The 21,990-nt window shown below is 36.4% G+C and overlaps 2 protein-coding genes across 2 annotated transcripts in view; one reads left to right on the forward strand and one right to left on the reverse strand.

The window, feature by feature from the left end:
- Positions 1–21,990, forward strand: part of LOC131946414 (glutamate receptor) — an 83,577-nt gene that overhangs the window by 26,657 nt on the left and 34,930 nt on the right. The window contains exon 2 of the mRNA XM_059307161.1: positions 1,645–1,800. Within this exon, the coding sequence (XP_059163144.1) occupies positions 1,645–1,800 (156 nt within the window). The remainder of the gene's footprint in view (positions 1–1,644; positions 1,801–21,990) is intronic.
- LOC131946415 (uncharacterized) lies at positions 17,207–20,069 on the reverse strand. Its single transcript, XM_059307162.1, has one exon. It carries the CDS (start codon positions 19,568–19,570, stop codon positions 17,789–17,791), a length of 1,782 nt encoding a protein of 593 aa, XP_059163145.1. The 5' UTR covers positions 19,571–20,069; the 3' UTR covers positions 17,207–17,788.

A 21,990-nucleotide genomic window follows, 5' to 3' on the forward strand; every position in this document is an offset into this window, starting at 1 on the left:
ACACAGACAGGTATGCATATATTTCTCAAAAGACAGGTATAACTGTATAGTTCCACCGACAGGTTTACCTGCATTTATATATATATATATATATATATATATATATATATATATATATATATATATATACATATATATATATATATATATATATATATATATATATATATATATATATATATATATATATATATATATATATATAATATATATATATATGTATATATATATATATATATATATATATACGAGAAAATTGGCCCGTTGAGGAAGGGTACAACGGGCGCTAGGCTGATAGTGCTGTCTATTTTCTCTAAACTAAAACCAACCCACCCCCCCCACACACCACCCCCACCCCCACCCCCCACCCCCCACACACCCCCACCCCCACACCACCCCCCACCCCCACCCCCCACCACACACCACCCACACACACACCACCCCCATCCCCACACACCACCCCCTCCACACACCGCCCCCCCCCCCACCCCCCACCCCCCCACCCCTCCACCCACCCACCCCTCCACCCTCCCCCCTCCACCCCCACCCCCCCAAAAAAAAAAACATGTCTACCGTCCCATTCAACGAAATATAATTATATACTTTTTCCAGTGTCCGCCCCCTCCCAGAAAATTCTACCCCCGCCCCCGAAAATTTCAAGTACCCCCACCCCTCTCCGGAGAGGAAAAAGTCAGACGTTCTCAGACGTTCTTACGCGGGGGTGGGGCTTCGCCCCTACCCGAAAAATTGTATGAAATAAACTCTTCACGCAAACCACTTAGATTAGACCAAATTGCCTTTGTATTGAAAGTTTACTCGATAATCAATGACGTCATATTAATGTGTGCACTATCCGGCTTGAGATTATTTTCTACTCTGTGCTAAATGTGTCGACGTCATACTTCGTTTTTCGAATTACTATGCATGTTTTTATTTTCCTTGTGTTTTCTCTAGAGCGTTCTTGTCAGATAGATACATAGACAGACAGCGAAACTATTAGTATTAATATATATATATATATATATATATATATATATATATATATATATATAAATATATATATATATATATATGTTTGTATAGGCAGGAAGGCATACATATACATCTCAACAGACATGTATGCATATACATCTCCATAGAAAGGTATACCTACATATCTCTAGACATGTAGGCCTATATCTTTACAGACAGGTATACATGTAAATCTACACAAACGGGTATTCACGCATATCTCCACAGCTGAATGAAACGATTGTTTTATTTGCATGAATTAGTCAACTCTACAGATATACATTAAATTTCCCCCACAACTGAAAGTGACAAGAAACACATGTGTGTACCTATTTCTCCCCACCTGACACAATGACCTCTACTGTACTTGTCCTTGTCTACTCATCTCTTGACACAATGACCTCTACCTGTCTTTGTCTACTCCCCACCTGACACAATGACCTCTACTCTACCTGTCCTTGTCTACTCCCCACCTGACTTTAATGACCTATACAGTGTCCTTGTCTACTTCCCACATTACACAATGACCTCTACTGTACCTGTCCTTGTCTACTCCCCACCTGACACAGTGACCTCTACTGCCCCCCCCCCACCTGACACGTTGACCTCTACTGTGCCTTGTCTACTCCCCAGGTGGGATCTTTGACCGCAGTTCTGTCCAGGCTATGACGGCCTTCCGTCACGAGGTGCAGGTCTTCAACAGCGAGTATGTCCGGCACTACAGCTACCACATGAGAAACGAGACAGTTGTCTTGGACGTCTCGGACAGTTTCGCCGTCAGCAATGCACGTAGGTGGTGTTATGGTGTCTGTGTTACCAGTTGTGTCACCATTGTGTGTAGCCGTTTTATCTGTCACCATTTTGTGAAACCGTTTTATCTGTCACCATGGTGTGTCACCACTATATATCACTACGGTGTATCACCATTATCTGTCACCACGGTGTGTCACCATTATCTGCCACCACGGTGTGTCACCATTATCTGTCACCATGGTGTGTCGCCTTTTTCTGTCACCAGTGTGTGAAACCATTTTGTCTGACACCATGGTGTGTCAACATTATCTGTCACAATGGTATGTCACAATTATTTGTCACAACGGTGTGTCACCATTATATGTCACCATTATTTGTCACCACGGTGTGTCATCATTATCTTTTAGCATGGTGTCACCATTATCTGTTATCAATGTCTTTCACCCTTGTCTATCACCATTGTATGTAGCTGTAGTCTATAAACTCTCTCTGTTACTAAGTGTCGCCATTTTTTGTCAAAGCTCTTCGTCACCTCTATCAGTCACCAACGACTGTTGCCTTTGTCTCACCTTTATCTATAACTAATACGTGTCACCATGTTGTCTAACCATATATTATATCACATCACCACTTTAGTTTGTATCACCACTGTCCAAAATGTTCTTGTATAACCATCATTCTCTACACACATCTCACTCGTGTTTGCATACAAAAGTATGTATCACCATAATATCATAATTGTGTCACCAATGTATGAAGCCAATATAAGCCAACAATCATACCATTGCCAGCCATCAAAGTTTATTACTCTTTTTTTCTTCTTACCTTTACTAAATTACGTAATAGAAGTCAACATCAAATCAACACTAATCTCTAATAAAAACATTCATTTACCATCAATTCAACTTCAATAACCATTCCAACTCACGATTAAACCGCTACAATAATATTACCGATTGCCAGTTATAAAAACCTCTCCAATTGCGCCTGTTCATTAATTAGACGCCTCGATAGACAATAACAATTAGCCACTAATTTCCTAAATTATCAACATTGATAAAATAATTGGTTAGAAATAAAACATCATTCTTCAACTACTTGATAACATTTTTTAACCTTACTTAAATTTTATCAGTCGCATGTGTAGTTTGTCAGGGTAATAATCTATATTAAATTATCAGTATTTTTCTATAGCCTCTGAACACAATCCAACCACTTTACTTAAATTACTAAAAGCCTTCTAGCGAATTAACGTATAGAATTTTCTTTTTATACCAACACTTTGATCATTCACGGCAATTAACCTAAAATGTTTGGTACTTTATATCTGACTCTAAAATGTCTAGTTATCAACCTAAATTGGCCAGACTAGTATTTCTGGAGATAAAAAGTCTAGACGTCAGTTTAGAACCGCGCATAAATCAAACACAGCACTGAAAAGTTATCTACAACCCTGTGACAAGTTAGACAACTTTTTTGTCAGCGAGAGTAGCGCCGCTTTGCTGGATTAGCGTAATGAAATACACAACATAAATAACAAAGGAAATAGACTTAAAAGCAATAAACATGTTTGGTAGGTTATGTGAGACTGGCCAAGATTTTTTTTTGTATCGCCTATTTGGTAGATTATTTATTAATATTATTTTCATTGCCTTTCGCAGCGCTAGTTCCTTCTAAAACAGAGCTGTTATAATGATATATACTAATTGAATTAGGTTGGAAAATATTAATATACATTTTTTATAGTGTCCTTTTTTTGCATGCGTTCAATATAATTAGAGGAATATCTCATTTCTTGATAATATCGTTTGAGTGAAATATTTGAGTCATTATATTTGTTTTTATTGATGTGATTGATTTCTGCCCTTTATTATTTTTTTAAATATCTTAATAGGGTAGAGATGAATAATGAGACGTGATCAAATTTTATTATAGCAAGTTTATTTGAAATATAGGTTTCAAATAATGTATCGGGTGATCTGCGTTCTGCCCACCTCCCCACTCACACACTCACTCACACACTCACAACTTCACACACGCACACACATAAACAGCACCCCATCAGCTCCCCACTCACACACTCACACACTCACACACATAAACAGCACCCCATCACCTCCCCACTAACACACTCACACACATATACACCTCTATCAACACAAAAACCGTTTCATATGGAGATCTGTTATTTGGAATGTTTATTTTTTTAGAAATCAATAGGTAATTGATCTATTTGTTATGGCTGGTATTGGTAGTTGTTTATGAATTCATGTAATTTGAGGTGTTGTTAAGCTAATTTAATCGTTATTTTTTAAAGCCCATGTGCAATATATAAGTTGAATAAGGATTAAGGCTTCTATTTATATAGTGATAGCCTCTTCCGCTGTTTAGTTGTTTATCTTTTAATTAGCTGGTGTAGATCGAATGTGGCTTTGCTGATGTAGACCAACTCAATCACGTCCTGTTTATGGGTGTAACGAGACTTTAGAATGTTGTCGCACACCGACATCTAGTGGTACCTACTGCAGTGTGTTCTATGTAGCTCAGGAAAACATTGGCATAAGTGTATATTATATGTTCGTGGAAGTACTGACATTGATATTTCAGTAATAAAAACATTTTATGAAATATATATATTTTGTTAATTTAACACACACACACACACAAACGTACACACACTCACACACACATACACGCACACTCACGCCCGAACACAAACACATACATACACACATACACGCATACGCACACACATACACGCACACACGCACACACACAAACACAAACACACTGTGGTGAGGTTGGGAAACGCATGGCTGCTAACCCGAAATATCCCGAATTTAAAACCCCCGGAGCATAGAGTGTCGTTAGCTGGCGACAGCAACGCATTTAGGAGAGAAAACTCTTTTAAGGCGATAGGATCGCAAAGTTTTGTTTCCTATTGATAAATCTAGCCGCACAGACATGCAGTTATATCTCACTATCAGCTGTGTGCAGAGATGTGGCCTAATACATATGCACGTCTGTCTCCTCTCAACTTTATGTCAAGAACTAGAGCTTTGATTTTTTTTTAAAAAATGCTATCATTGGATCGTCTATACGACTATGGAGCCATGTACTTTTTAAAAATAATACAAGCAATCAGACTCTATCTGAATGTGTGAGGGAAAACGTCAGTAGATGGATAACATAATAAAATGCACTTAAGTTAACTACTCACATCAGCATTGGACCGAAACAAATGTTGGAAAATTATTTTAAAATTAAATGTAGTGTCCCACCGCCCATAATAAGGCTATTGCTTGATGATTTTTACAGGTGAAATTATATTCACAAAAAAACAAAAAAAAAACAAAAAAAACAAACAAAAAAACCAGGTATAAAGATATGTTTTAGGGTTACCAGTAAATCCCAACTTGAAATATTTAGTAGTTTATTAAAGCCAGTATTGTTCAGCTACGTCTTCTTAAATTGCTTTTATTCACATTGGATCCCATTAAATCCCATTGAATCCCATTGAATCCCATTGAATCCCATTGAATCCCATTGAATCCCATTGAATCCAATTGAATCCCATTGAATCCCATTGAATCCCAATAAATCCCTTTAACTACCGCGTAGTCCCATTGAATCATACCAAATCTGAAGGACCAGCTTTTCGCTCGACTGAACAGTTCAACGACTGCGCTTAAAACGAAATTCAAATCGTCGGACGGGAATTCCTAGTTTGATAATTATGAAGATTAATGAATGGGAGGAATCGATAGATAGCAGGGGACGGATTATACAGATTATGCTTGAATGATAAAGTGGCCTTGAGTGGGTTAAAGGGAGAGTTTCAGATGAATGTGGTATGTTGGGGATAGAATGGCTTTACGCGGTCAAGACTCCTTGTTAGAGGTGATCGTTTCAAATGTGACATAGCCTCTCTGTTATAATTTTTTTTTAAATCTTGACAAAATTACACTCCAATATAATAAATAGGAACTATTATGTTGTACGCTTACGGAGACTTTTGGTTTGGGACAACCCCTTATAAAAAAGTAAGTTCCCTTTTCAAACCTGACGGTCTATAGTGAAAGTGCAGTAGAGTTAACTTGTTTCTGCGACCTCGGCATATGAAGCAGAGTTTCTTCCAGGTATCTCTTCGAATTAAAATTTATATAATTTATAAAGAAAATATATACTTTTAACAGTGTCCGCCACCCCCCCCCCCCCCCCCCCCGAAGAAAGTCTACATCACTCAACCGCTAGGCCACTCCATCCTCTTATAACTCCATCTCTTAAAAGTTGTACTAATAGAAACAATCACTCATGTTGGCATCAGTTAGGACAAGCCCACACAGTGCGTTAAAGAAAGTCAGGTTTATTCCAAAGTAGCGGTTATTAAAAGATAAATCCTATAGGGCTGGTAAGTAGGTCACCAACCAGTTCTACGGCTCAATAAAACCTGCATGAGCCATAGAACTGGTTGGTGACCTACTTACCAGCCCTATCGTGTGTCATTATTGAAGTCAGTCTCATATTAGAACTATCAGGAAAAAAAAGCATAATTGTCATTAGTCAGAATAATGTAATATAACTTCACAAAACATAGAAAATCATGTGTATATACAATTTCGCTTTTCTTCCAACATCAGATGTAGTAGAATATCGTCTCGACCATTACGTACCAAATGATAATTGCAGTTTTCTCTAGATAAAATGGTTTGCTGACTAAAAGTAGGAAGCAAAATAACGGACAAGTGCACGTTAATCGAAGCGGCACTTTAAGCTAATAAACACGATATATAGCGGAAGAAGAATGCACTGTAAGCGAATGTTATTGTATTGATCGAGTGTATAATCTGTCGGGTAGGTGTGTATACATAAACTTCACCATCAGGGGGATTACACTGTCGTTAGGAATATAAACAGGCCTGTAATACACACGTAATGTGACACTGCACTTTACGTGGTTAAAGTGCACTTAGTACTCTTTCACGAGTAGAACAACCACAATTCACAAAGATAGACAACATTTCGTTAGCTAACATTTAAGCTGCGCCAGATTTAGCAGCGTTACGTGGTTAAAGTGCAAAGCTTGTTGGGGTAAAATATTTTTTGTGTTGGAAATTTTGGACATTTCCGCTAAAATCTAGAAACATAATTAACGTTTTAAATTGTTATGCGATGAAGCATTTTAAGTGTGTATGTGTTTTGTATGTGAACCATGTCAGAGCACGTGTATGTGTGTAAGTGTATGCGTGAATTAGTGCGTGTTTATGTGCGTGTGTGTGTGTTTGTTGATATGTGTATGTATAGCGAGTTCATAAAAATGAGTACAATTGAGTTAAAACGGAGCTTTACTGTAAGTATAGATCTGACATAAAAAATCAACAATAAACAACAAAATCGAATCCAACGGCTATAGATTGCGTCGGCTAGTTGGTTTGACATAAGACAGGATCTATTTGTGACATGTGACATAATGTGTTTATGACATGTGACAGAAAGCATTTCTCCCTTTTTAAAGCTGAAGCTCGCCCAAGCCTCTTAAGAAATTGTGTCAAGATCTCGGCTCAAATAAAAAAAAAAACTGGCAACAAACGTTGAGACGTAAATCTTTACACCAACGGGGAAACTTTGATGAAAATAACATTATGTGTATACACTTTTATTATTTACATTTAGATCATAAACACAAGTTTATAAAGATTTCCTTTTTATAGCTAAAATAAACCGGCAGTGATCTCCCCTAAACTTTCTCGAATATTCTTATATAACTTGAAATATAGACATGATTTTTAATTACTTAAACTTTTAAAAATAGAATAGAATCTCATAGAAAAAAGAATTATTAATACTTAATAAATTTACATGCGTTTTTTGAAAAAACGGAAATAGCGTAAATGAGTACTTCCGATCAACGGAAATTACTCAAAATTTGACAGAAGGTAGAGAGTTAGATCTTTTACTTACATGTGAAATTTCATTGATCTATCTGAAATAGTACTCAAGTTATCGTGTTTACATACAGACAGACACACTGACAGACACACAGACAGACACACAGACATCCGGACAAGATTGCACAATTATGTTTTTCCGTATTAGTGAGGTGTAAAACGTCAAGATTTGTAAAAAATCTCGTTTTTTTTTGCACAATTACAATACTTTCTCTATACTTCGTATATACGAGAAAGTAAAAACATGATTTCATACATTTTATAGATAAACAATGCAAGTTAAATAAGTCTTACCGCACTGCTCCTATAGAAGATGTTTGTAATGCAATTTTTTTATACAAAATATTTTTTTTTCGTATATTGACACAAAGATACGCTTTCAATCACTATTTATAATTTAATATTTCTCTCGCTTGTTATTTGGTTTGCTAGATTAAAGATGCTTTTAAAAAAACGAAATGCAATATCTGGGCACTTGAATTCACTGCAATAAAAACAACGATTGCAAGAAGAAATTAATCGGTTTAATATCCCAAGGTAACAAACATTAGCTTGTTGAGTTTGTATTAAAAGAGGTATTTTTAGCACATGGACACGTCCGTTACGCGAATGGTAGGCTGATAATTGTGTAGACTGATGAATTTGTAGACTGATGAATTTGTAGACTGATGAATGTGTAGACTAATAAATTTGTAGACTGCAGGAACATTTAATTAAATCTTGCAAACGAATGTTCTTTTTTTCCCTGGATTCGAAATGGTTCTTTGGGGTGAAGGTCATCGACGTGTGGAAGTAGGAACTTGCTTGCATCCCATTGGTCAACAGCGAGGCATATCAGATTGGGTTCCGTTAGCAATACTCAACTTTGATCAAATCGTGTTTGATAATCGAAATAAAATTGAAAACATGAATAAAAAAGGTTCACTCTTAGGAATAAACGTCGTAAACATAGGTATCTGTTTACAATGATGAATCTGTACAACGTCACATGGCGGTTCGTCCAGAAATAGCGACTTTTAAAATAGCATGCGTCCCCTTGGTTCCCTTCTTACAATCAAACTTCCGCCTATATCTCTTCCCCACCTCCCAACATACCATTTGCGTTTTTTGAACAGCTGTTTTTACAGACAAATCTCATAGCTGGATCAAAACATTGATCCATTAAAAAAAAATTAGACTATATAAAGACCTTTAAGACGAGAAGAAGTTGCATATATTTCAGATTAAAATGTCATTGTAAAACACGTAACATAGTAACATAACTATCGTTACACTTTGTAACATCTCCTCTGTAACATCTCATCATGGTCACACAAATCTCCCACCCACCTTCTAGTAGTGTGACGTCTTCTGTGTAGGTCTCCTGGGGTCAACAATGTCTATAACATGATCGTACAAAGTGGCGTTGTATTGTCGGGGGCCACACAGTGCGGTCAGCACCCTTCTCTCGCTACGCCTCTGATCACACAGATAGTTTATTGAAGTAGGAGAGTTTGCACATAATGGCATTCAATTAAATAAACAGAACACATTTTTCTGAATGGGGCTGTTTCATATGAACAATAGCAAACCACTATTTTGTAAAAATGTGCCTAGTTGGGCGAGTGTATATAAAAAGATACTTCCAAAAGCCCCAAGTTCAGATCCAAAGATAGATAAGGCTCGTCAGATGGGGGACAGGAACCCATCAAGGAGAGAGGAACATAAAATAGGAAACAATCTGCCCTGAAATTGTTCTTGTGTAGGCAATGGAAGCCGGCTAAATTCTGTGCCAACGGTCCAGATGGGACAAGTGTTTCTACCAGACTATTTTTCGGGGGGGGGGGGGGGGTGGGACTAAAATTTTCGGGGGGGGGGGGGGGGGGGAGCGGACACTGTTAAAAGTATATATTTTCTATATAGATTCCATTTCTTTCGGGGGGGGGGGGGGGCGGTAGACTCTTTTCGAGGGGGGGGGGGGGCTCTGCCTACCCGAATAGATGCCTGGAAGAAACACTGGATGGGGCATTATATTTTGAGGTGTAATAGAATATATGAGTTGGAGGAAACCCTCTCCATTATTATCATTAACAACAAGGTTTGTAAAAGAGACAGAAACGAAGAAGAAGAAGAATATAAGTTCTTAAAAAACATTGGATAGGCGGTTTGCAGGTTTAAAAATAAAAAAAATAAATGTATTTGTTACTTTTATTCAAAATGGGTTTATTAAATAAAAACCTAAAATATACAAAAATATTCTAGTCAACTGCAGATTTAATTAAATATAGATTTATACGTTTCACAAATTGAATAGCTGTCGTCTAATCCTTAATATAATAAGGGCGGTAACCCAGCTGCGGACTTGTTGAAAAGTTTGATTGATCCGGAGTTGTCTCCGCCTTCACGCGCGCTAATAAAATAACACTTGTATGAATGATAGATAAAGAACTTTCAGTGCACAGCCATCTCGATCATCGCGGCCTTGAATAAAAAAAATAAATAAAAGAAAACAATCTCGGCGAAACAAAGACGGTGGACGGGGCATCAATCACGTGATGTATGGGCCTCGGCGTCTCCCACCCCCGGGCTCTATCCGCGGACACGTGACCAGTCGAAACTCCCAAAGGAATACCCGTACCCTAATTCCTGTTTTTTTCTCTCCATGAAGTGGGTTATTTATCACATACATATTTATTTGATTATCTGATTCCGGTGACGTTTTTATAGAAGTTAAATTTTTCAAGCTAGGTTACTTCCCTTTAATCTCACGTTCATCCTTCCAATCTTGTCAATTTATTATTCCGTGGTTTTTGTATTGTGGTTTCGAGAAATTAAATAAACAAAATACTGCGATTGTTCAAGGGGGATAATTTGATATTTACTTTACCAACCCTGACGGAGCTTACCATTTATAAGGCCCCGAGTATCCCAAGAGTGTTGGAGAAGAGAAAGCGTTTTAAAGTTTTTCCGAGTTGGAGAGAAACTTAACTAAACGCAATTGATTCGTTTCTTTTTGTTGCTTTGTTTGTTTTATGTGATGGAAGTATAAAAAAGATTACTCGGGATTTTGTGGAGTAAAGGACTAGGCAATATATATTGTAATTGGGGCGGAATTACATTTTTTTTAAAGCTGGGATTATTTATGTGGTTGAGTATAGGTTTAAATTTGAGTTCTGATCTGAGAATATGCCTGGGTTTGTGGTCGGGTGTGGATGCAGGTGTTTAAATAATAGGTGTAGTTTGATCGAGTGGATTTGTCTTGAGCTTTGGTCCTTCGCTTAGATCTGGGGTGTAGTCTTTGGAATTTAACACTGGCGTTTTTTGGGATTTTCTATGTCAAGCGGGTGCAACTGGTTAAGTGACAGCGGGGTGTTGTGAGCTGAAATAAGATAGAAACGGGCAACAGTGGTTGTGTGTGGGGGACTAAGAGGTTGTGTGTGTCGGTCAGTGTGGTAGTCAGTGGTTGTTTGTGGCAGGCAATCCATTAGCACCTTCTAAAGTCAGGTCTATAAGGACAACTCTTGACTCTGGAATATAACAAAATTACTAAGAAAAATAGTACAAATTAGCATTTGATAGGAATATAATGATTCTATATCATAATTTTCTAGACTGATAATGCCCCCAACCACTGCATAATCTACTAGATAATGTAATAAATTAGGCTAATTAAATTTTTCTAATCTAAGCTCGTTTCTCCTCATGTTCCTTTAATTATCTACACCTTAGCATACAAGGTGTTCAATGTAATTAGTTAAACCCGTGTTTCTACGTGGCAAGATGTAATTAGTTTCACGGAGCAAAGCGAGAACCAGAGATTGAAAACGCCGCGGTTTGTCTTTTAGAAATGGAATTTGTCACATTGTATAGGTGGGTGTAGAACACCAATCAGGGTTAGGGTTGGGGTAAGGGTTGGGTTAGTGTAGGTAGGCAATTCACGTCATGTAATGGGTACTGTTATGGTGCTATGGTGCGTGAATATGTAGAATCTGTATCGAAAGATATTGGAGTAGAAATACGTCTCGTATTAATATCTTGCCCTGCAACCAAAAAACTAATCTTTTAGATGTTTTTTTTCAGTACAGGTCGGAGAACGACAATGTTGTGTGTTTTAGTTTTGATAACTTCCAATAGAATTACGAGATGAACAACCTAGGACCAAAACGTTTGTGTGTCCAGTACACACTAAACAGCTTGACGGCTTGGAATTTGCTGACAACATCAGCATCACAACGACAACATCACATCCAATACAATCTAAGCAACATCTTTAACGAAGCTCTAAAGACAGCGATACAGATCAGCTGTAAACAAAAGTATTATTATAGTTAACAAATTGAAGTTCCACCATGAGATACACAGAACGCTCATTTCAGAGGTGGTTCGCGTCAAAGATCTTACAACTATAGTTATAAATGACAAATACAAATGGTAGCAACTATGATGATAATGCAATTAGTGATAAAACAAATACTAATTATAAATGACGTAGGATATGCCAATTTGAGCTGCACCAGCAAACTTGGTACACACTTAACATCCTCAAAATTATTGTCTAAGCTTTCCAACATGAGGTTATTTAACATCATCGCGATAACACTGTTCTCTTCTGTGTTTATGAGGTGTGGGGAGTAATACAGACAGATAGCAACAAACAAAATGTTATCAGTATGAGCTTGTGTAGTGTAGGTTGAAAACAACTAACTAAACGAAGCTGTGTAAAAAAAAAACTGGGTTAAACCCTATTGGCAAAGAAATACAAAACCGAAAATATGTATTGACCGGACACAAATAGCTCAAAGCAGCTACATATATCACAAGACATGTCTATTGGGATCCTTGGTGTAAGTGAACGGTGCTTAGTCCAAAAAAAAATATAACAGAGAAGATAAATTGTTAATGAAGTACAAACTTCTGCAACGCCATGAGCCAAAGTAAAGAGAAATCGTGATCACATCCCACAAAAAGGGGCACACAAGAATTATAATAGGACTAGTAACTCACAGAGCTGGTTCATGTAAACATGCCTTGATTCAAGAATCTGCAGATTCTATAAAAACTAAATACAACTGTCAACAAAACGGTAAACTGCTTTTAGTTGTTGAAAAAAAATAAACCGGGAGTGGTCTCCCTTAAACTTTCTCGAATATTCTTATATTAAACAACAGGGGATGGGAACTCGGGATATAGATATGATTTTTAATCCATTTTTTACAAGCTGTCGACAGTCTGTCTGTCGTCAGTCTAGATGGAAACGCAAGAGTGAAAATTCGGACAGTTCTACTTGACCGATACGATTCACAGTTGGCACGTGGGTCAAGACATGAAGACAATGCAATCTGAAACTAAATTTGACTTAACTGGATGCCTAATTAATTTTTTATTAATTAATTAAAATTTGGACCGAATCAATAGGCATGTCTATCGAACCACACCACACGCGTCATCACGTTCAATAACTGCGCCATCACCTTCAGTAGGCACGCCATCACGTTCAGTAGGCGCGCAATGGTTTTTAGTCATGTAACTCTATTGTAAATAAAACATGTAAAGTACTGAAAAAAAAATCATAAAAAACGTTTTAATAACAAGCTTTTATGTACTAATGCACTAAAAAGTAGAAAATAAATTATACACTACTATTTAAATTACTATAAAGAAAAGCGTGGGTCACTTTATAGTATCTATTGGATACCTTTACTAATGTTAAGGAAGACACCCACGCTTTTCTTTATAGTAATTTAAATAGTAGTGTATAATTTATTTTCTACTTTTTAGTGCATTAGTACATAAAAGCTTGTTATTAAAACGTTTTTATGATTTTTTTTTTAATACTTAAACTTTTTAAAATAGAATAAAATCTCGAGGAAAAAGACTTGCACATCAAGTGAACACCAAATAAAGATGTGCATAATAGTGCGCAATATTATTAGTACTTTATAAATTTACATGCGTTTCTTGAGAAATTGGAAATAGCGTAAATTACTACTTCCGGTCAACGGAAATTACTCAAAAATTGAAAGAAGGTAGAGAATTATCATTTACTTACATGTGAAATTTTATGTGTCTATCTGAAATAGTACTCAAGTTATAGGCTTTTGAAAAAAAATCAAAGTAAAAAAAGTACCATTTCCGGTTATCGGAAATCGCTCAAAAGTTGATACGGATCTACGATTTTGATAAAATACATATATATGAAATTTCATCAACCTAGCTGTAACGGTACTCAAATTGCCGTGTTTACACACACACACACACAGACAGACACACAGACATACGGACAAGATTGTAAAATTATGTTTTTCCGTATCAGTGAGGTGTAAAACGTCGAGATTTGTAAAAATCTCGATTTTTTTGTGCACGATTTCAAGACTTTCTCAATACTTCGTATATACGAGAAAGTAAAAACAATAACACAACCGTTTCCTTTCTCAAAACAATGTCAACCCTCTAGCCCCCATTTCCCAATCACTATATCTACTAGCGCTATGTTCGCTGAGGTGTGAAGACCATTGAACTTTGTCTAGATAAAGAAATCGCCGGCCGGCCAAAGCTCGTGATTTCTCCCGTCATTAAGCACAGCCTAATGGTTTTGTAATCTGGAAACTAATCGGGCGTTTTCAGTCGCTGATTTAAGGGCTGTCCCAATGAAAATTTTACGATGTTATAAAAAACATTTTAACAAAAACACGCCGTTATTGAAGATGCGCGTCATATCTGGAAATCAATATAAAATGGAGTTTTTTTTAAGGGCTTGCGGCAAATATGATTTTAATATAATTTGTTAATTATTCCTTCCTAAGAATAATTGGCAGTATCATAAAGTTAAATATAAATTGTTTTTAGATACTGGTCAAAATCTGCATTTTGTGAAACAAACGCTCAAAGAACATACATGTTTTTTTAATATTATACTAGTTAGTTGTTGTTTTTGAAGTACACCAAGAACTCAAAACCTGTACAAAAATAATTCGAGGATTAAAGCTTTTACAATGTTTTTCTTGTTGCATCATTGTTTTCAGCTTAATTAGTTTATTCCGTTTTTCTTATTGATTTTATCATTTACAAGATCATTTATTCATGAAGCGATGTTTAAAAAAATAATTTTCTTGTCATAGATTTAAACATTAACTTTTACATGTATTTTTCAAGTAATGTATTATTTTTTAAAAGGGATGAAAGCGATGTTTTCATTCTTGAGATGTCCTATTTTTCACAGTATACAAGTTCATACTTTTTAGCGCAATTTCCTTACAGGAATTGCGATTATTAACTCGTCATTTCTGGATGGATGTGTGTCCCCAGCTTTAACTCGTATCTCCTCCTCAACGAAGCAATCTCGAGGACTAGTTCCAAAGCAAATATGTTAAGCAAGTTCCGAGGATGATTGTGGGCCAAAAAAATTCCCGGAATTCCTTCCTGGATTTCCCGGAAAAGCCAAAAAAAACTCGAAAAAAATGCAGTTTTTGGCCCATATCTCGGCAACCAGACCACTTAGCGACTTGAAACATTTACCAATCGATTTCTGCCATAATTTAGAACAATATTGCCGAAGACAGTTTTCAAAAATAGCCTTTCGTTTGTTCACAAAAATTAATTAATGAAATTGCGCTTAAATTGTCACTAGACTTTTTATTAACTTGTTTTTGTAACAGTGTCATCACTTTTTTTAATTTTAAAAAACACATCACTATCTTTGTTTTTAGAGCGCTATGTTTCTCCCTGGTATGATAGTTTTCAACGTATATCAACTCATTTATTTTCTTCCCTGCATTAAAATCTCGAAGTTACGAAATCTGAAAAGACCGAAAACTCCGAGTAGTTTCCCCCATTCATCATGGCCTGGACTTGTACGCCGTCCAGCACTCAGATCAGGGCCAACTTCTGAGACGTTCGCTGAACCTAATCGCCCTCGTGAATGGCCTACTACTTCTCTCGCTTAATTCGCTCGCGCTTTCTGCGACGCTTCAAACCGGCTTAATCCAAACTGGATGTACTCGCCCCCCATCGCACGAGCGTTCAGAAGATATTTAATTCTATCGCTTGGCGTCACCCTGGCTTCTGTGGTCAATATAGATATACGCAGAAACAGGTCAAGGTCGAACCGTTGGGGGGACGGGGAATAAAAGTATTTACATTAAACAGATCACACGACTGGGCAGGGGTGGGTGGCGGGGTCACGTGATCGTTGGATTGTTTTCTGCCTGGGTGGGTGTGGGTTGGGGGTGGGTTGGGGGTGGGTTAGGGGATTAATTGTCTCTAGCAGTTTGTTATTCTCTGTGCCTCTGAGGTTTGGGAGAACGTAATTGTGCGTGTTTGTGGTGGTTTGTTTGTGGATGTGTATGTGTTAGGTTTTTGATGTGTGGGGTGTATGCATGTATGCCTGTGCTTGAGAGAGAAAAGCGTGATGTTTATGAACTGAACTTTATCCTAATGTAACAGTCTAGAACTGACTGTGTTGTAACTGTTACGGTCCAGAATTGCCCATATCAACACATTGACGGTCAAGAACTGACCACATTCTCTGAAGGACAACTAACAGCTGACCATATGACTACTGTATAGGACCAGAACTTGTCACCATGACACCATAAAAGACCACACCAGACCACATTCGTACTACGTGATCTAGACAAAAAGAAAAAAAAACATAACCCAGGCAATATATCGTCACGTGATTAGGGTCACGTGGTGACGTCAGTCAACAAACGTGATTTTATAAACCGAGTTAAGGTTAAATTAGGGCATCTTTCTGTAGCCCGCGGCACTGAATGTCCCATGCGGTGTGTAGAATGAATAAGTTGAGATTGACATTCGATTTAGGAACCAGTTATATAGAAAAGACTCGACAAACTGTACCATCTAATAGAGATTTTTACAGTACCTTAATGCATTTATTTTTCTTTTTGAATAAGATTTTTATAAAAATTCCGAAATTTAAATAAATAAATAAATAAATAAAAAACAACTAAATTTAAAAGGCATGTCGGCCTATTTGTGCACATTTTAAATAATAGAACAATACTGGTGACCATTTTTAGAATCAGTTTTAATAGAAATAGCAGATTCGTGATCGTATATGCCTTATGTTTTTATATGTTGAATTTGCTATTTGAGTATTACAATCTGATGTTGCTGCTTGTTTTTTTATTTAGCTTGTAAAAATTGAGTATCATAATGAAAGCTATCTTGTAATTATAAATATATATATATATATATATATATATATATATATATATATATATATATATATATATATATATATATATATATATATATATATAGTTTCTACAATTTGAGTATTAAAACCTGAGGTTACGGGTTGCTATTTTATGCAGCTTGTTTAATTTCGGAGTTAGCTAGGCTGCTGACACGAATGCTATGAGATTGAGTCCGATTTCACGACAGTAGACCGTCCCTGAGTTCACCCAGTCCAAATGTGGGCTGGATATATTGCTGACCACACTATCCCTTCATATGCCGAGGTCACAGAAACTGTAGAACCCTAATTAAGGGCAGGTTAAACCCCCAAATTGAAAAATGCACATACATTAATTCAAATGTGTTTATATATGTTTGGATAGGTACTGTATTGATAAAAAACATTAATAAACCCACCTTAAAGTATAATTCTGGAAAAAAATTAATGTTTTATGGTCAAAATGGGCTAAAATCACCCAAAAAGTTATTGTTAGTAATGTCAAGATGATTTAAGTTCTACTTAAGATATTAAAAAACAAATTATCAAGCCTTGAAGCTTTACTTAAAATACACAATCTGAACTATAATTATTTAAAACCAATAAAAACTTTTTTTTTTATGAATTTTTACCCAAGTGACTATAATTTTTCAAAAAAGTAGTAGGGGTAGGGATATGTTCACAAGTCATAACTTTTAAACTCTAATAGCAAACTGCATAAAAATAGCATGTTTGGTGCACACTTGGGAGAGGAACAATGTCTGAAAGTTTGATAGCTAAAGCTTAAATAGTTTTTGAATAATCTTGACATCCGTGTCAAAAATATACCAAAAATTCATATTTTGAGAAAATTAAGAAAAACTGAAAGATTTGACAAATTCTGATTACTAAATTGAACCTAAAAGCCCCCAGGTATATATATATCATCTATGTGATCATCTGCATTAGTTACTCTAGTTTTTGAGCTCTTGGACATACAATTCTGGTTTTGTTGGACACTCAATGAAGACATAATTCTCTTTTTATCCGAAGCTCGAAATGACGCCTCGGCATAAAAACCACAATCTAAGCCTAAAAGTTTAAAAACTTCTCTGCGACCCAACTCCCCTTGATTATAAACAATAGTAGCATCATGTACAGCTATTTCCAACCTCTTTTTTCCTACAAAGACTGTCTTTGGACACCTCTTCCAAATTAAATTGTGAAAAGATTCATTCGCATTCTGTGTACCGCCGTGCAAACACTTCTCTAATAAAGCATTGGATGAGAGGATCTCAAATACTGGTTTAATTTCATCTGTTACAAATTTAGGTAGCTTATTCTTATTTGCTTTATCCAAGTCCTTTTGTCCAATACACCACTTTCCACAATCATCATGTACACCTGTCCTATGTTTCCAAATAGCCCAAACAGCCTTTTTCATTGCAACAATATTACCTGCATTTTTTCTAATAGCACCACCATAATGACCCTGTATTCTCTTAATTGCTGATTGTGTAAGCCTACCTGCTCCTCCTATACCTTTATATTGCTTTCCATTCTCTTTATAAAGTTTTCCTTTGCATTCACTTACCTTGTCCATCAATCTGCGCCCCATGCGCTTTTGGACATGTCCGCAACATTCATACTTAGTGATACTCTTACCTGTATAAATTTCTGGGTCTGCATCTGCAACAGTTTTATAACTTTTGGAATCACCATCCCCTAGATAACCTACATAATTTAATCCATACTTTTCCTGTGACCGTTGAAATATTTTAAGAATTCCTTGCGGCTCCATCGCTCCTGCGGTTCCAACATGATTTTGCTCACACTCTTCTGCATGCTTTTCTTTCCATATCAAGAACTGTTCAGGGGAAAGCTTCTTTTTGCTCTTGGAACACTTATCACAGTAGCTGCTACTTGTAAAAGTATCAATAACTTTAGGAGGACCTTTAGGATTGACAGACAAGACAGTGGATACTCCATTTTTAGATACAAAGCCGCGTCTCTGCCAAGTGCCATCACAAGATACTGTGACATCTTCAGACAATTGAGAACTTCTAAGCTCTGATGCTGCTTCTTCTTGTACAGTGTTAGCAACTATTGCTGTAGCATTATGTATCCTACTTTTAAAATGATTGCTGCGAGTTACACTAACAGGAGGGGGCATATTCATATTACCTAATAATTTCTTACCTTGCTCATAGTGGCAACCTATTGAGTACATTGATAACTGAAATCTTAAGTTAATATTCTCATTAGAACTATTTAAAGTAAATGTTTCCTTACATTTTATACAAGAAAAGGAAACTTTGCAGGACAATCCACAATTATTTTCAGTTAAATCAAAACCACAATGCTCCTCACAAGAGGGACATGGAAATACTCTCATAAAGTTAACTAAATTTTGGAGATCAAATAACCTGTAACCTGTATTGCTATCAGAATAAGAATTTTCAACATTTACACTTGAGTTTAATTTCATAAAAGATGTATTTGTACTTATCTGTTCAGCATCCCCATGGCTACTTTCATTATCAATATCCTGGACAACATCTTCAATCACAGACTCTGTGACAGAGCTACTTTCATTTTCCTTATCACAATCACCATCGAACTTTAACTTTTTAAAATACATATTACCGTGAAATTTTCTCTTCTTTGGACGATCATTACGTTGTTTTGCCTTTTTCCCCATTTTTTTAATGCTTAGCTAGAATTATAGACTAACACAAGATGTAAACAACACAAAATTATGTGCTAACTGTATGAAGATATCCAGTCAACAGGAAAGCACATGTGAAATTTGTAAACAAAATGGCTGCCAAACGATTTTGTAAGAAAGCCTCTGATTGGTTGAAATTCAAATAAACTAAATATTTTAGCCTGTAACAACCAATGAAATCCATGTTAACAACGAAAATAGTAGTATTAAAAACTTGTACAGTGGTAGAGCTAAATATCATAAAACCGAAAAAATTTTTAAAATCGGATAATTAGTGAGGAAACTGTTGGGATTTTAAATTTAGGCCTATTTTAAAGAGCAAAAGTAAACAAAAGTGACCCTTTTAAAAAATTAATTTAAAATATATCTGATTGTTATCTTTGAAATATTGTTTGTTATTCTTATTCAGAAATGAATATAGTTTATATTTCAATCAAAAAGTCATATGTCAAATTTTTCAAGAAAAATATAATTTTTGCTACTTTAACCTGCCCTTAACTAATTAACTTACGCCATAGACCGTCAGGTTTAGAGGGGGAATTTTTACTTTACTTTTACTTGTTTGATTTCAGTTTCAATATGAGAGGTAACCTTTTTTTACGTGGCTTTTACTTGTAAAGTCTTAAAACCTATAAGTAAATGTGGCCAGAGGCGTAGCGAACCTTCCCGGGTCGATTTGCACCCCCCCCCCCCCGTCAAACTCGATTTGCACCCCCCTCCTTCAAACTTTAGATTTGCACCCCCCTCAAGATTTTGATTTGCACCCCCCTCAACCTTTCAATTTATTTTTCCAACCCATTTTAAAGCCCCCTAAGGTTTGCGCCCGGAGACATGTGTCCCCCCCCCCCCTCGCTACGCCTCTGAATATGGCTTTCACTATTGAATATACCATGTCTCGAATATTTTATGTGATATTCCCACTTAATTAATAATTAAAAAAAACAATTTTTCATATGCTTATTTTTTCACTAGCACAAACAAAAGAAAAAAAAAATGGGTGTGTCGGTAACGTAATAATTTGCTAGCAAATGAAAAAAAAAGATATTTTGACGTTGACGCAAGAATTTTAATTTCTACAAGGCTATTAGATTATTAAAGTTTCATAGCAGACGCGCTTTTGTTAACGTCTGTATCTTTTTCTTCAGAGTTTTTGAAACCCGTAATTTAGGAAAAAGTTCTTCCATCAATGTAACTTTCAATTTTTTTTAAATGTTTGATTACACAATATTAAAAAAAAAAAAAAAAAAAAAAACTAAAGAAAAAAAAACTTTCATCTTAACAAACAAAACAAAAAATTTAATCCTCCAAGAGCCAATTTAAAACAATTTTTTGCGTTGCGTATTCTCTAAAGAGTTTTGTTTTTTATTTTAAATCTTAACAAATTTTCTGAAATCGGAAAAAAAGATATTCTTTGAATGAATGTATAGATTTCTGCTATATATACATACAAAGAAAATATTGGGCGTGTAAGGCACACTCTAACACACACACACACATATATATATATATATGTTACGGTCAAAGCCCGAAGTGCGACCAAAGCGCGGATTGGCCGGCCAATCCGCGCATTGGCCGGCTCTCTTGGCCAAAGCCCGAAAAACTTAGCACTAAGATCTTATTTCGTACATTGGCCGGCCAATGCGCGCACTGGCCGGGACGTACTGGCCAAAGTCCGAAGCGGCTAAACTTGACAGCATATTTTGTAAATTGGCCGGCCAATGCGCGCACTGGCCGGGATGTCCTGGCCAATGTTCTATCTAGACTAAGTTGTGATCGCATTTTCATTATTCTGGGTGCGTTTTCATTTAGAGTAACGTATTGTTTAGCTCTTGTTTGTATAGCATTCAATATGCAAGGTGACATGGATCAAAAGGGCCGTCAGACCATGAGACAGACATAGCAGATGGCTGTCAAAAGAAAAAAAAATGTAAATCCATGTTAGTTTCCATATATGGGCTCTCGATAAAATAGTTAGTGAGGAAGATCTTGAGAACATAGAACAAAAAAAGGAGGTTGCCATAAATGCAACGACATCCTCAGCTAACACATCTACTGCCGTGGCGGAACGCCCAGACCAGTTGCGTGACAATAATGTGGCCAACAGATTCTATATAGTTTGTGAAAAACATTGTAGTGCTGCTCATTCTTTTGGATCCTGTGGCAACGATGTCCATGCTATTTGTGGAATACCCAATGAAGCAGACGAAGGGTACGGAGGGAACATTACCTGCAGATTGTGTCACAACAAACAAGACATCATGGAACACAGATCAGCAGCTCATACTGGCTTGCAAACTCAAGGTGCTAAGATGCTTAGAACATCAAATACAAAATTTAAAGATGGTGAAGTGGGTGACAATGTACGCATCCGTTTTCCAGATGTTGACAGAGGT

The sequence above is a fragment of the Physella acuta genome, unplaced genomic scaffold (assembly GCF_028476545.2).
Source record: "Physella acuta isolate Inbredline_101_S28 unplaced genomic scaffold, ASM2847654v3 ptg000560l, whole genome shotgun sequence".
NCBI lineage: Eukaryota > Metazoa > Mollusca > Gastropoda > Physidae > Physella > Physella acuta.